General features: G+C 39.0%; 1 protein-coding gene across 1 annotated transcript in view; it reads right to left on the bottom strand.

Annotated features, from left to right (window-relative positions):
* Positions 1 to 1735: 1735 nt before the first annotated feature.
* ZNF385B (zinc finger protein 385B) overlaps positions 1736 to 12773 on the bottom strand; it is a 57014-nt gene continuing 45976 nt past the window's right edge. The window contains exons 4-7 of the mRNA XM_009709408.1: positions 5812 to 6057; positions 4797 to 4975; positions 3578 to 3679; positions 1736 to 1954 (exon numbers count right to left, since the gene is read on the bottom strand). Of these exons, the coding sequence (XP_009707710.1) occupies positions 1736 to 1954; positions 3578 to 3679; positions 4797 to 4975; positions 5812 to 6057 (746 nt within the window). The remainder of the gene's footprint in view (positions 1955 to 3577; positions 3680 to 4796; positions 4976 to 5811; positions 6058 to 12773) is intronic.

Raw genomic sequence — 12773 nt, 5'->3', positions numbered from 1 at the left:
AGAACAGATCAAGCTTTTCAGCAGGGAAAAAGATCATTTCAAAGCTTCCCCAAACACCTGCCTTCAAAAGCCTGCTGCGTCAAGCAGCTGCCTACTCTGCCTATGCTTCAGAGCAAGTCCTGGCTCTGAATGACCTGCTTCCAGTCTCAGGTATGCCCAGGCTGGCTTTAAAGTTAATCCTTCATCTCCACCAGAGATGGCATAACCATGTTGTAGCATTTTGGTGCTGCAATAACAAAACCATAATCACCCACCTGGCTCTACTGCTTCTTCCTCTGAATCTCCAATGTAGTGAATGTTTACAGTCTTACTGCAAAAAAGCCCCAATAAAGGCTGTAACAGAATGTAGCAGGGAAAAGACATTAAAACACAAGGGAAGTAAACACAGGTTCTGTAATTACACTTCATTGCAACTCTAATGCTTTGTCTGCTCCTGAAGACTCCTTTAGCTAAATTTGTTTGTTCCAGTCTTTTTTTTTCTGTACCAATTAATAAACACAAGAAGCATGTATATTTTTCTTATTATTTTATTGAAAAGGTACATTTAAAAAAATACACAGACATTTTACTATTATGGATTGCAGATAAAGATGCTCTAAAAATTAAGTTTGTTTTTTTTTTCCTTTCTTCCACCTGTTGTCCCCATTATTACATAATGAATTCAGTATGAGTACTGAATACTCATTGATATCACCTTTATAAAAGGGCTGGGAAGGTAAGAAGATAGGTGGGGTATTACTGCAGTACATTCCGTAAACAGAGAATACAGTCAATTATAAATACTTTATGTTCTGTACATTATTGCATTAGGGAGCCACAACATTATGCAGCATTGTTTCAAAGGAAACTAGTTAGAAATGAAGAAAAAAGGATATTTACGTACAAATACATGGATCCATTGTCTTCTTGAACAATGCATGTGAGCTGTGGTAATGTGCATTGAAAAGCTTTTTTTTTTCTCTTTAGACATTGCTTAGCAATACCAGTAAGGAAACAACAAAAATAAGTTAAATGAAAGTAGCAAACAAGTAGTAATCTTAACTATATGTTATATGGCTTTCTATTTTTAATTTCTCTAAACAGAGTGTGACACAAAAGAAATAATTAAGAGCTTCAGCGCTGCATTGCTTTTAAACATTTGCACAGAAACTAAAAATATTAAAATCAGACATGTGATACATCTTTAGTACTACACAAGATACATCAGTACTGGGGCCTAGGACAGTACACAATCCCTGTCAACAAGAGCACACTGAAAAACAGGACGCAATGCATTTTTGAGATGTTACCCACAATCAAGCATTTGGTTCATCTACCTTTTTTCCCACATTAGACTATACCCCATTGGTTTTCAGAGAAGTATTTACATAAGTGTGAGCAAGGAAGACCCTAGTTTTCAAGTCTGTCAGGAAAATATTTTACGTTCCTTGATTCCAAGGTGCATCATATGCATTGGAAAAAAAAAAAGCATGAATCTTTAATGGTATAAATTTTATGAGCAATTAAGTTTTTACTAAATCACTCTACTTGGATTTAAAAAAGAGAGACTGAGAAAGAGAGTTGTCTAGACTCCAAAATGCAGTACCGTCAATGATGAATGTTATGGTGTGGCTGGTTGAGGTGTCATGCTGGATGGCATTTCAAAAGAGAAAGACATTTTAAAATCTCAACCCCTTTCCTGCTTTTCTTTTACCCTTTTTACTGGCCATAGTTATCTCTTTTATACATCAATAAATTAGTATGGTGCAAAAAGTATGGAGGCAGGTGTTGCCCGGATGGGACCATGGCCTGGCCTGAGGAGAGCTGGTGGTATCGCAGGCGCCTGGAACAAAGAGGCAGCGGGACGGGGAGGAAGGGACAGAGCCGACGATACAGCTGCAGCTGCAGCAAGAGGAGATGAAAGGAAAGCAGGTGCCAGCGGCTTAATCATGTCCTTCTGGAATGCAAGTTTTGCCTGGAATAAAACACACAAAAAAGCAATGTAAATACAGTTCTCCCCACACCCACTCTTACATGAGGGAAAAAATGAACCCTGACAAAGGGCACGCTGTGGTTTCTCGCAGAAGCCTCACGTCAGCTGCTTAGAAATTTTACCCACATTGTCTTCCTACTCCCAAGGCAATTAAAGCAACCATATCGTATATTTAAAGATACGTAAATCTCTCAAGTGTAGGGCAGCCACACTGATGTTTAGAATGAAGCATAATTTGCAAGTGAGCAACATTAAATTATGTAAATCACAGCTGTGCAAGAAATACTAAAAAAAATGTGATTAAGACTTCAATGCCAAAAGTCAAATTTTCCACTTGCAAAAATGCATTGCAGAAAAGTAGAGTAGTCAAGATGGAGAAACTAGTATTAGTCCAGTCAGCTTTTTACCTGTCAATGCAGAGCTGCTCTTTTCAAAACAGAATTTTTTTAAAGATCAATACCATAAAGAATTCTTTCTGAAAGAATTATTACTCAGTTTATGACCTACAATTGCTGCTGGTGCTTGTGGTGAAAAAGCTAACCAGAAATATATACGCTACAGTCTCACTGAAAATGGTTTGCACTACAATCACACATTTGTGGGGGCAATGATACTCATGTCCTTCTTTACTAGTGGAGGTCTCTCTTTATGCAATAAATCATAAAATGGTGTATTACACAAGTGAAGAAAATGAGCGTATGCACAACCTATTGAATGGAGAGACTTAGAGAAAGCCTGCAGTATTTTCATTTGCCTCTATACAGTTACAAAGACATATTAATATTTCTGCTTTTAAAGGCTTTTCACATGCTTACTCTTGTGCACACACATTTGCATCTCTCTTTTTTCAACCTATAAATTGGTTTTGTGCCATAGGTGGCATGCACTTTTCCCTAATGAATAAAATACAGGCCGAGTCATGAGCAAATAAACATACAATCTGTGCTGTGTTAGAGCCAGCCTGAACTCCAGCTGCAGCTGACTGGCAGAACCAGCTTGGGGAATTCCTGGAAAGGCAGGTGGGTGTGAAAGGGGAATGGCTGGGGCACAAAGGCAGGAGAGGTGGTTTGATAGCCAGTGACAGACACAGCCTGAGCATGCAGACAGGCAATCGATTCTCCTAAACACCCGATACCTCTTTTGCACCAACATAATACATCCACACAGCACTCTGTGTTGCTGTATGCAGAGAATGAGCATTAGTATTTTTATATTCTAACATCTTATGTCCTTTCCCCTAACTGCATCCATCATAACTGAGAATTATCTCAGGTGCCCAGGAAGACAGAGTATATACATGGCAGCCTTCAAGGAGAAGTACACTAGCCCAGCAGAGCTGATACCCTTCCACGCGGAACATGGTTCATTCCCCATTCTACTGATTATTCCCTTCTCCCTAGCAGTAAATAACACTTACAGTGCTGTCTGCGTGCCTTTGACTGGGCAGACAGAATACATAACTATCTTCAAATCTGATCCCCATGCAGACTCGGCCTGCAGGAGGAGAAAGATGACAGAAGCATTGGGTCTGTCACGTCCCCGTGCGGTGGGAGTCCCCAAGGTCACAAATTCACATAGACAGTGATGAGAAATAAAAATACTTACTGCTAAAATACTTGAGCTGCGCTGCAGTTTGTTGTAAGGACTGTATTTAGGTTTCATAGGCTTTCCTGCAACTCTGTCCTTATGCCTTCGGCTGGAAATGTGCTGAAATAAATAGCCTCACATTTAATTAGCTGTTTAAACACTTCCCAGTTTTGAGTTTGAAATTGATTTATCAGCAGGATATGCCTAAGCCCCTGTTTGCAAGATAAAGTCAGTTCTTTAGAGAGAGCAAAGATGAGTTTTGCTAAATTAAACATAACAATTTGAAGCACATCAAATCGAGAATCAGAAACTAATCAAATACAGCAAATTCTGTGATCTGAGACAGGCTCTGCAAACTATTGATATTTTGGTTAGTATTTCCTTTTTCCACTTGAGGAGTTGTGAACCAGCCAGAGCTGTAATCACTAGGTCATAGTGGTTTCAGTCATTCAGAAGTAGGAGGTAAATTTCAGTCTCGCTGATGCTGTTCAATTGTATAAATAATTCAAGATTAGCTGAAGGAAGAACTAGTACCCAGGGATATGTCTACACTATGCAATTTAATACTATCTTACAGATAACTGAAATAACAGGGAATGAGAGGACACATCCACACAGCGCAGCACCATCCAGTTAGAGATTCCTGTTTGGACATCAGAAACAACGTATTTGTATTGGCATAGCTCTGAACCCAGGGCTAATTGGCTTGGACAGAGCAGAGCTGCATGTTCATACAGCTATGCTGTTCATGATTATGTTGCTCCACACAATTCAGACATATCTACAGTATTACCCTCTTGCTGATTGTCCTAATCCAATAGATTCAAGTCACATTCTTCTTCTCACACAGTATTAAAAAGTATCCCAGCAGACTGAAACAGCACCAAAAGAGGAATTCAGGGAACCTCAACCCAGAATTTCTTCCATTTGGGAGACCAAAGTTCAAATCTCTCTCTTGAGCCATGGCAAACTTTAAAACTAGATCTGCTATGTTATTCATTGATACCGACATCTTGTCCACCTCTTCTTTACAACTCTTAAGCCCATTTTTTTCCCAGCTGAAACAATTAAGTGAACTTGACCTACGGTGAACTATTTAAAACTAGTTGTGGGATGACAGAAAAGAAATACTAAGTTCACTTTTTTTGCCAAAACATTTCACACAGACCTACACCCCACCTACAACATTGCAATGCAACTAAAAACAATAAAGGAGCCCCAGATACATGCAAGCTACCTGTTTAAGCTGAATTTCTGAATTAACATGGACATCACAGATTTCACAATGAAATGTCTTGTTCTGCAGTCCTGAGCCTTTACTGCCATTCTGCACCTTCAGTCGGGATCCAGGTCTGGGGTAAGACTTGATGGGACCAGCACCATTCCGAGCCTCAACCATGGTCTTGTGTTTGGAGCCTAATGGGCAAGGAGACAGAGGTGAGTTAATGATCAGCAACATACAACCATGTCCATTAGCCTTGGGACTTCTTGTAACACATTTATCTTCAAGACAGAATGGTCAAAAACGCCACAGATTAGGATTAATGATGACTCTGTTTTTGGAAGTTCTCTTCCTCAACCCAAAGGGAAGCCAGCCAATGGAAGAAGGGTTTCTACAAAAAGAGAACAACAGGCACGCTGGACCACTGCCTTTTTACAGTTGTAAAACCAGCTTCAATGGTTTGTTAAAAAGCTTTACATCACTAGCACATCACAGAGCAGCCAGAGCACATTAGGGATTGCTGCTTGTGGCCTTTTAAAGGGAGTGTACATAATTTGCAATAATCAAAAGATTCTAGGACATCTAGGAAATCTAAGGAGCCCACTCTAAAATTATCAAAAATACCATATAACAAATTACTGTAAGTTGTACCAGCAAAAAAACAGACACCAGAGATAGTTAGATGAAATACGAAAGAGGGAGAGAACTGACATTTTAGAAACCTTAGTGTTACAGAAACCACCATGATCATACTATGATCCTCACTATGGAGGTATGATGGAATCTGATTAGGTAACATCAACTGTAGTGATTTTGTCAACTAAAAGCTTACAGAGTACATGAAGGAAAAATATCAAACACCACACGTGAAACTGCCATTAACAGAAATGTTTTTGTAACCTGCCATTGTAAGTTTTAACTAAAAGACTCTTCAGTGAAGTGTGGCTACCACAGTGTCAGGAAACCAGCTTGTTATACTGAATTTTAAAAATTATAACACACAACTGACTTTCACTGTATGCATACTCACCTGTATTGTGGGCTTCTAGTTGTGACAGAGAATTCACAGCCACTTTGCATAATGAACAGTAAAGTAGTTTTTTGGCTTTTTCCTCTTCTGACTCAGAAACTGTGTTTGGGGCTCCATTTGTGCTCTTGGAGGATGAGGCAGGTGTCACAGGTGCCACTGCTGCCACTCCAGGTTTGGGAAGAAAAGGACCCACTTCTGTACTGGACTGCTGACTCACACTATTGGGTTTTGCTTTCCCTTTATCTTCTAAAAGAAGCAAAATACGTATGTCATAATACACTGCACACAAAAAACCCATACAGTAATAGTCCTGTGGTTTTAGTGAACCTAACACAATGGGGGCCTAATTCACCTCATTTTATACAAGACAGCAGCATCCTTGAAATCTTGTTAAACTCCTACCACAAAATGTGTGTAATTTGACAAAAGGGGTGATTTTCCTGTTTTCAAGGTTAGCAGTGAATACCAATGACTTCAACAAATTCATGCCAGCTGTTGTTGCTGTCATGCTGCAGGTTTGGCCAGTTGAAAAGAGCCCAAGAAAACCCAAAGGCAGCCTGTGTTAAAGACTGGAGAGCACTCAGAAACACGTGAGGGTTTGCATCAGGGATTACAAAAATATTTCTGAAAAACAATATATTTGCCCTTGGAAAGGATTAAGTTTCTCAAAGTCACTGGGAGAACGCTGAAAAGCTCCAGTACCATCTTGACATATGATATCCCTCATTTCAGTTACAGGAGTTGATTATGGTACTACACACATGAACAGAGCTGCTAATATTTTTAGGTTTTTCCAAGAACAATTCCCCATATATCTGGAGATCAGATGGCTCCGATGTGCATTCAGTGCATTCCTGTATCACTTCACAAGCACGAGTCAATCATCTGTGCTCCTATGAGACAGGTACTTCATTCTACAGATGGCGATTGCAAGGCAAGAGATTAAATGTCCCAACTGTGCCTAAAGAGGAACTTTGTGCCAGAGCCAATATTTAAACACTCTTTGCCTATGTGTTGTCTACAAGAGTTCATTGCATTTTAAGCTATTCAACTGCAGGCCTTGTGACCACAAGCCATACTAGTTGCCAGCAGTAAAACAAGCTCACCTGTAACGAATATGGGATGGGAGGGAGACAGTACAGTTGTGCTGGTATAAGCAACCCTGACAAAACAGACATAAGAGTTGATTGCTTAAGTGACCTGTTGTCACTCTGAACAACAGGAATCAAATTTTATCATCTAAGCAAGTACAACATCTACATAACAGCAACCTCTTAGAAACTACTTCTATCCCATTTGAAACCTATGGCATAGTTTTAAATAGTGTTTAACTGATTTGAAAAACTAGGTTCTATTTTGAGTACTTGGATATTTTTAAATATGGGCCCTTGCACTTTATGTTTACATCTACCAGAGTCTGTCTTAACATCATTCTGTGTATCAGGCCAATGCTGTGCTACCAAGTATTCTGACAACAGGACTGTACCCCCTCCAACAAACACTTGAGAGTGCATATGAACTACGAACAGGCATCCTGAAACTAAAATCCAGAGTTGTTGGCACGTTTCCCAGAAGTGCATTGCACTACATCAATTTTAGATTGTTAAAAACCAGGAGAAAGAAAATTTAATAGAAGAATTATTATTTTTTAAAATAGCGATAAAAATACTTTGAAATTACATGACATGAACTGTATTAAACACTGAAAATTATTAAGTACAAAGACTACTCTTAGGACCAAATTAATGATAAAACCAGATTCTGAAGGCATTTTGATTGATAAAGTATGACACAAGAAAGTGATGTTAAATCATAGTTCATAGACTATTCAATTTTAATGTCTCTACAGTAATAAGTCACATCTGCAAAAATCTAGAACATATTATATGACTTGTGAGTCTTCATAAAATACATGGTTTTAATAAACAGCATTTGCTACCATTCTAAATTAAAGTGTTTTTAATATGGAAAGTTCTCAGAGGTGTTAACATCTACAAAGGAAACATGCTGAACTGCTGTCATTTGTGAATTCATATTACAGGAAAATAGAAGGCTTGTTGTTGTTGTTCTGTGCAATATTATGCCAGACTGGAAAGGCATAACACCAGGATATATGTGAATCTGAGTGCAACAAAGCAAGGTTCCTCAGTACTCTGCATTTCAGGCCTTAACAGAATAATACACCTGCAGAACTGCAAGCTGTATGTCAATATATAGAGACTACACTTCTAGTTTGTTGTGTTGTTTTGGTTTTGTTTTTTTTTTTTTTAACGTAAGTATAAAGATTTGGTGCTTTTGAAACACTTCCTGGAGATGGAAATCATCTCCTCCTGTGAGAGAGCAAGCGGGAGGGGGCCAGCAGGAGCGCCAGCTGATGGGCGCTGGGGTGGGACCCCCAGCCAGAGAGACTGAGAGATGGAGAGACTGCCTTGTGCAGCAACTGCACCGTTCACACTCTGGCCTGCTGTTTGAACTTCGCTGTTCAAACCGTTTGCAACAAGAAGGAGCAGATTTTTATTTCTTTGTTTTGCCATCAAGCGTCTGTGGAGTGAGATCCTGAGCAATGGAGTAAGATCCATTTTACACAGGCCACCAATTACCATCACAGAGTGATGGTTTTCCATTGCTGAATTTAAGAGATGATTGAAAAATGACAGATTTCATTTCGCACTTCTCCTCACTTAGCTGGCCACCAGCTGATGTAGTACGTCAACTTTTAAAATATTCCCTAGATTTACAGTGTTCTCACTGTTCATAATACAAAGCAATTCTAGAGTATATAATGTGTAACAAGCTAACAAGAAAACTTCTAGAAAACTAGAGAGAAGTTACCCGCATCCAGCTGGGCTCAATTCTGCCAGTATCGCAGCTTTTGGAAAGAACCTCAGTTCACATAATAATTCCATCATTTGGAAAGCTTCCTGACACAAATAAGCTCTTCATTGATGGGGATGTATAAGCAGAGACATACGCCCCTCTATGAATTAATGTTTCCTTCCATCATTCTAAATGCTTAATGCAGAACATCTTCAAAGATCATAATTGTAAGGTTATTATACAGTTTAACTCCCACAGAAAGTACACAGAGCTAAGTGCATATTTGTCACTGCAGTGGGGCCAGAATTGGGTTTTCCTGGCTTCTAAAATCAGAAAATTGCACTTCTCCAAATGGGATTTTGATAACAGCTTATTGTTTTCAATCCACAGAATTCAAAACACCATTACTTACAGTTTTATGTTTGAGACAGAAATGCCAAGTATTCAACTGTGCAAAGCACAGCAAATGCAAATCTCATGTATATACAAAGCACAAAGATTACTCTTTTATTTGTACTTATAGCACAGAGCTATCAAATAATATCTCCATGCAGAAATCAGAAATGTAACTGTTAATGCCTGCATGCATATACATACTTCCAAACTGTAATCACTGTATAAAATACATGTGGATGGTTAGATGCAGCTGTGGAATTATTGCCCTCTTGGTATTTCTGAAAGCAAGTATTACCGAGAACAGGCTCAAATTTGCTCCGATTTCCACCTGGGCCAAGCCCATGGAGCCCAGCAGAGCCAGGCAGAGGCCAAACAAGTGCATGAGTGAGTCCATCCTGCCCAGGACCAGGGACACACCGGCTTCTGCTGCACAGCTCTGCAGGGCACCTCTGGAAGCAGGAGACCACGGTGGTATCAGCCTCCTCCCAGAAAACTGTAGCTGTGATTCCACCTGCATCAGGGTCAAGTTGAAATGCTCATATTGCAACTCACATGCAAGAGGTTCATTTAAAATCTAACCCGTACTGTTGCACCGTATCTATGTTCTTTTTCCACATAGAAAGGTCATATTTCATCTGTGTTAAACTCCTGTTTTTTAATTAAGTCTCCCTTTTCCTCAAGACTCCAAAGAAGTAAATCAATGGTTCATTTCAAGTTCTTAGTGAAGTCTGATTTTATTTTGAAATAGAGCCCAAGGAAAAAGTAAAGCAAGCTAATTAAGTATTGCTTTGGGCTCAGAAATATCAATGCTCTTGTCGCCTGCTTACATTGTTTCAATTCTGCTTTGAAGTTGTTTTCACATATTTCTGGTTGCTTGCCTTACGTTTGTGTCAGCACCATGTTAAAATTCAAGACTTATTTATCTAATTAGTACTGCCTCATTTCAGCTGTACGTATCAAAGTCAGGACACAGCGCAGGATAACATCTTACAGGTTCAAATCTAACAGGTTCTAGCTTCCAATGCATGACCATCTGAAGTGATTTACCAATCTTTGCAGGTCGTGCGACTCACACAACAGTTGCTACAGCATAATCTATAGGATCTACCCATTAATGCTGAAATTCTAGTCCAGTAAGTGAACGGGTTTTGCCCTGGCTCAAAAAAGGGCAAAGATGTTACCGCAAAACTCCTTCCCTCTGACACTCAACCTGCATCTCTTCTTTCAGTTATTTTCTTTCCTGGGGAACAACTGAATGTGTATGCTCTGCCCCAGCTTATAGTCCAGTAATCAATGCAGTCCATGCAGAAAGCAAAAAGAAAAAGAATAATATTTTTTTTTAATCCTCCTAACCATTCCATTAAGCAGTTTGGTTTATAAGGCATCTTTAAGAGAGTTCCCTTGGTCTACTTTGTGATTTGTGCGAAGTGTTTACAACTTTAACACACATGTATCTTTGCACATTATAAATTTATATTTTAAAATGATCTCTTACCATACTAAATTGTGCCTATAGGTATTGCTTTCTACAGCTAGGAAATAACTTTTTTTTTTTTGAGTGAGAGTGACAATTTTCGTGCACATTAAGCAGAAGTTCTAATTTGCACTTCATGATGAAAATATACATGCTATTTTCAATAGAAAAGTAGCTTAAAATTCAAATCCTTAATTCAGAATAGAGATTCTTAATAAAAATAAAAATAAGGAGAATTCTAAAACTCATGTAAAAATCTAGAAATTCAAATGGTAAAGGTTTTCTGTATCAATAACACTCATTGCTACTTACGTGTCACAACACGTTTATCTGCACAGTTTTTATCACTGAAGATACACAAAACATAACTTTGCAATAAACTTCTGTTTCGCAACAGCTTGTTCAAATAGCAATCGAAATTAAAAGATTATCCAAGGTAAAGATGATATATGTGATATACTCGCAGGAGCCCTTTCCAACATGCATGCCAAAAGCTTTCAGATAACAGAGTTCTGCTATGATCCTAATAACCCTTACAAAACCATCACATAAATTTTCTGTCTGTGTGTAATAAATAAATAAACAGAAGAAATAATATTTCAATTACTGAAAATATATATATAGTGTGTGTGTGCATGTGATAAAAAGTATAGCTTTACACCTGCTTGCCTCTCTTCTCCGCCAGAAGCTGGGACTATTACCCAGAACTTGGGCCGAAGGCTGAGCACACGGACGGACAAGGATCCTGGGACGGAGAACAGCCTCCCAAAGCGGCGCTGGCTGCGAGGGAGGCGGCTCCCCACTGGGAAGAGACCATGCCATGCTTATAACCACCCACTGCCAGGCTTCAGCTTCGCACCTTTCCTTGTGCCAGGTCCTTCACTGCATCCCCCAGCTGCAGGGACTGAACAGCAGCCATACCCAAAGTACTTACAACATAAGGGCAGCACAGACATTGCAAAGTGGCCACCACTGCTCTAGACAGCCCTACACCGAAGCTCTTTTGAGAGATTTGTTCATTTCCCATCCTAGAAATAGAGACTTGGTTTTGTAATTCTTCCACCTGCTCGCACAACAGAACATGTTGCCAGGTTAAAATAGAGCATAATGGAAAAACTATTTTCATCAGTCCAGATATATTATTCTCCTTCGCAAAGGTACGAAAACAGTACCGAAGCTCTTTTGAGAGATTTGTTCATTTCCCATCCTAGAAATAGAGACTTGGTTTTGTAATTCTTCCACCTGCTCGCACAACAGAACATGTTGCCAGGTTAAAATAGAGCATAATGGAAAAACTATTTTCATCAGTCCAGATATTTATTATTCTCCTTCGCAAAGGTAAGAAAACAGTAAATGCTCCTGCTCCTTTTCTTCTTGAAAAATCTGCAGGAAAGAGCCATGCAATTTCCAATGCAATTTCCAGCCTAAAACAGCTACATTAGGAGAAACACAGTGACAAAATAATTTACTGTATAAACTCAATCACGCCATGGTTGTCAAGGCTATGCAACTGGTGAGCCGAACTGATGCATGGTTAGGCGTAAATCCTTTGGTGCATTCAGCCTTGTTTACGGTGGTATGTTACAGTACCACATCACTACTGAAAGAACAACTTTTTAAAACATGGACAGCTTGATGACCCTGAGCACCTTCAATTAATTTCTGACTATGCTACTTCCTATGGTAACTAAAACCAAAAGTGATTTCTGAAAGGAGAGGTTTACATTTTATTTATGGGTTACTAGACATGCGGTGCAAAGACTGTCTTATGATAGCCTTGAGCTTACGTAAGTTGTGTTACAGGGAACTGGTATTGGTTTGAAGTGTTGATTTTGGAGAGTAATTGAGACTTTGAGATAAAGAAAGTATATCTCCCAAACCAGCAGAGCTGTACTGAGTGAAACAGATTTTCAGGTTTTCCCTATAATTTCAACAGCTCCAAATATGCCTATGAATACTGGGCTGCATAAACAACCTTTGAAGCATACTGTGATTACAGAATGGCAAGAGGAAATCAATCAGATTGTCAGACCATTGTATAAATGCTCTTGCCCTAATCCATTGTGTAGCAAAGGTAAAACCAGTTGCATTAATTACAGTTGTATACAATTTCGCTGAAAAGTTTATCACTGTAGTTAAATTGGCATCAATAAACAGGAAGTAAAAACGTGTTTATTGAAAAATAAAATTCTCAGTTAAAATATGACATGTTAGATGCTTGGCACAACTGACATAAAACTAAAAAGTGACACTTATTTCTCACTACATTTTTTTT

The sequence above is a fragment of the Cariama cristata genome, unplaced genomic scaffold, assembly GCF_000690535.1.
Source record: "Cariama cristata isolate BGI_N322 unplaced genomic scaffold, ASM69053v1 scaffold9661, whole genome shotgun sequence".
NCBI lineage: Eukaryota > Metazoa > Chordata > Aves > Cariamiformes > Cariamidae > Cariama > Cariama cristata.
The sequence above is the reverse complement of the archived record's forward strand: the minus strand, read 5'-3'. Positions and strand labels throughout refer to the sequence as shown.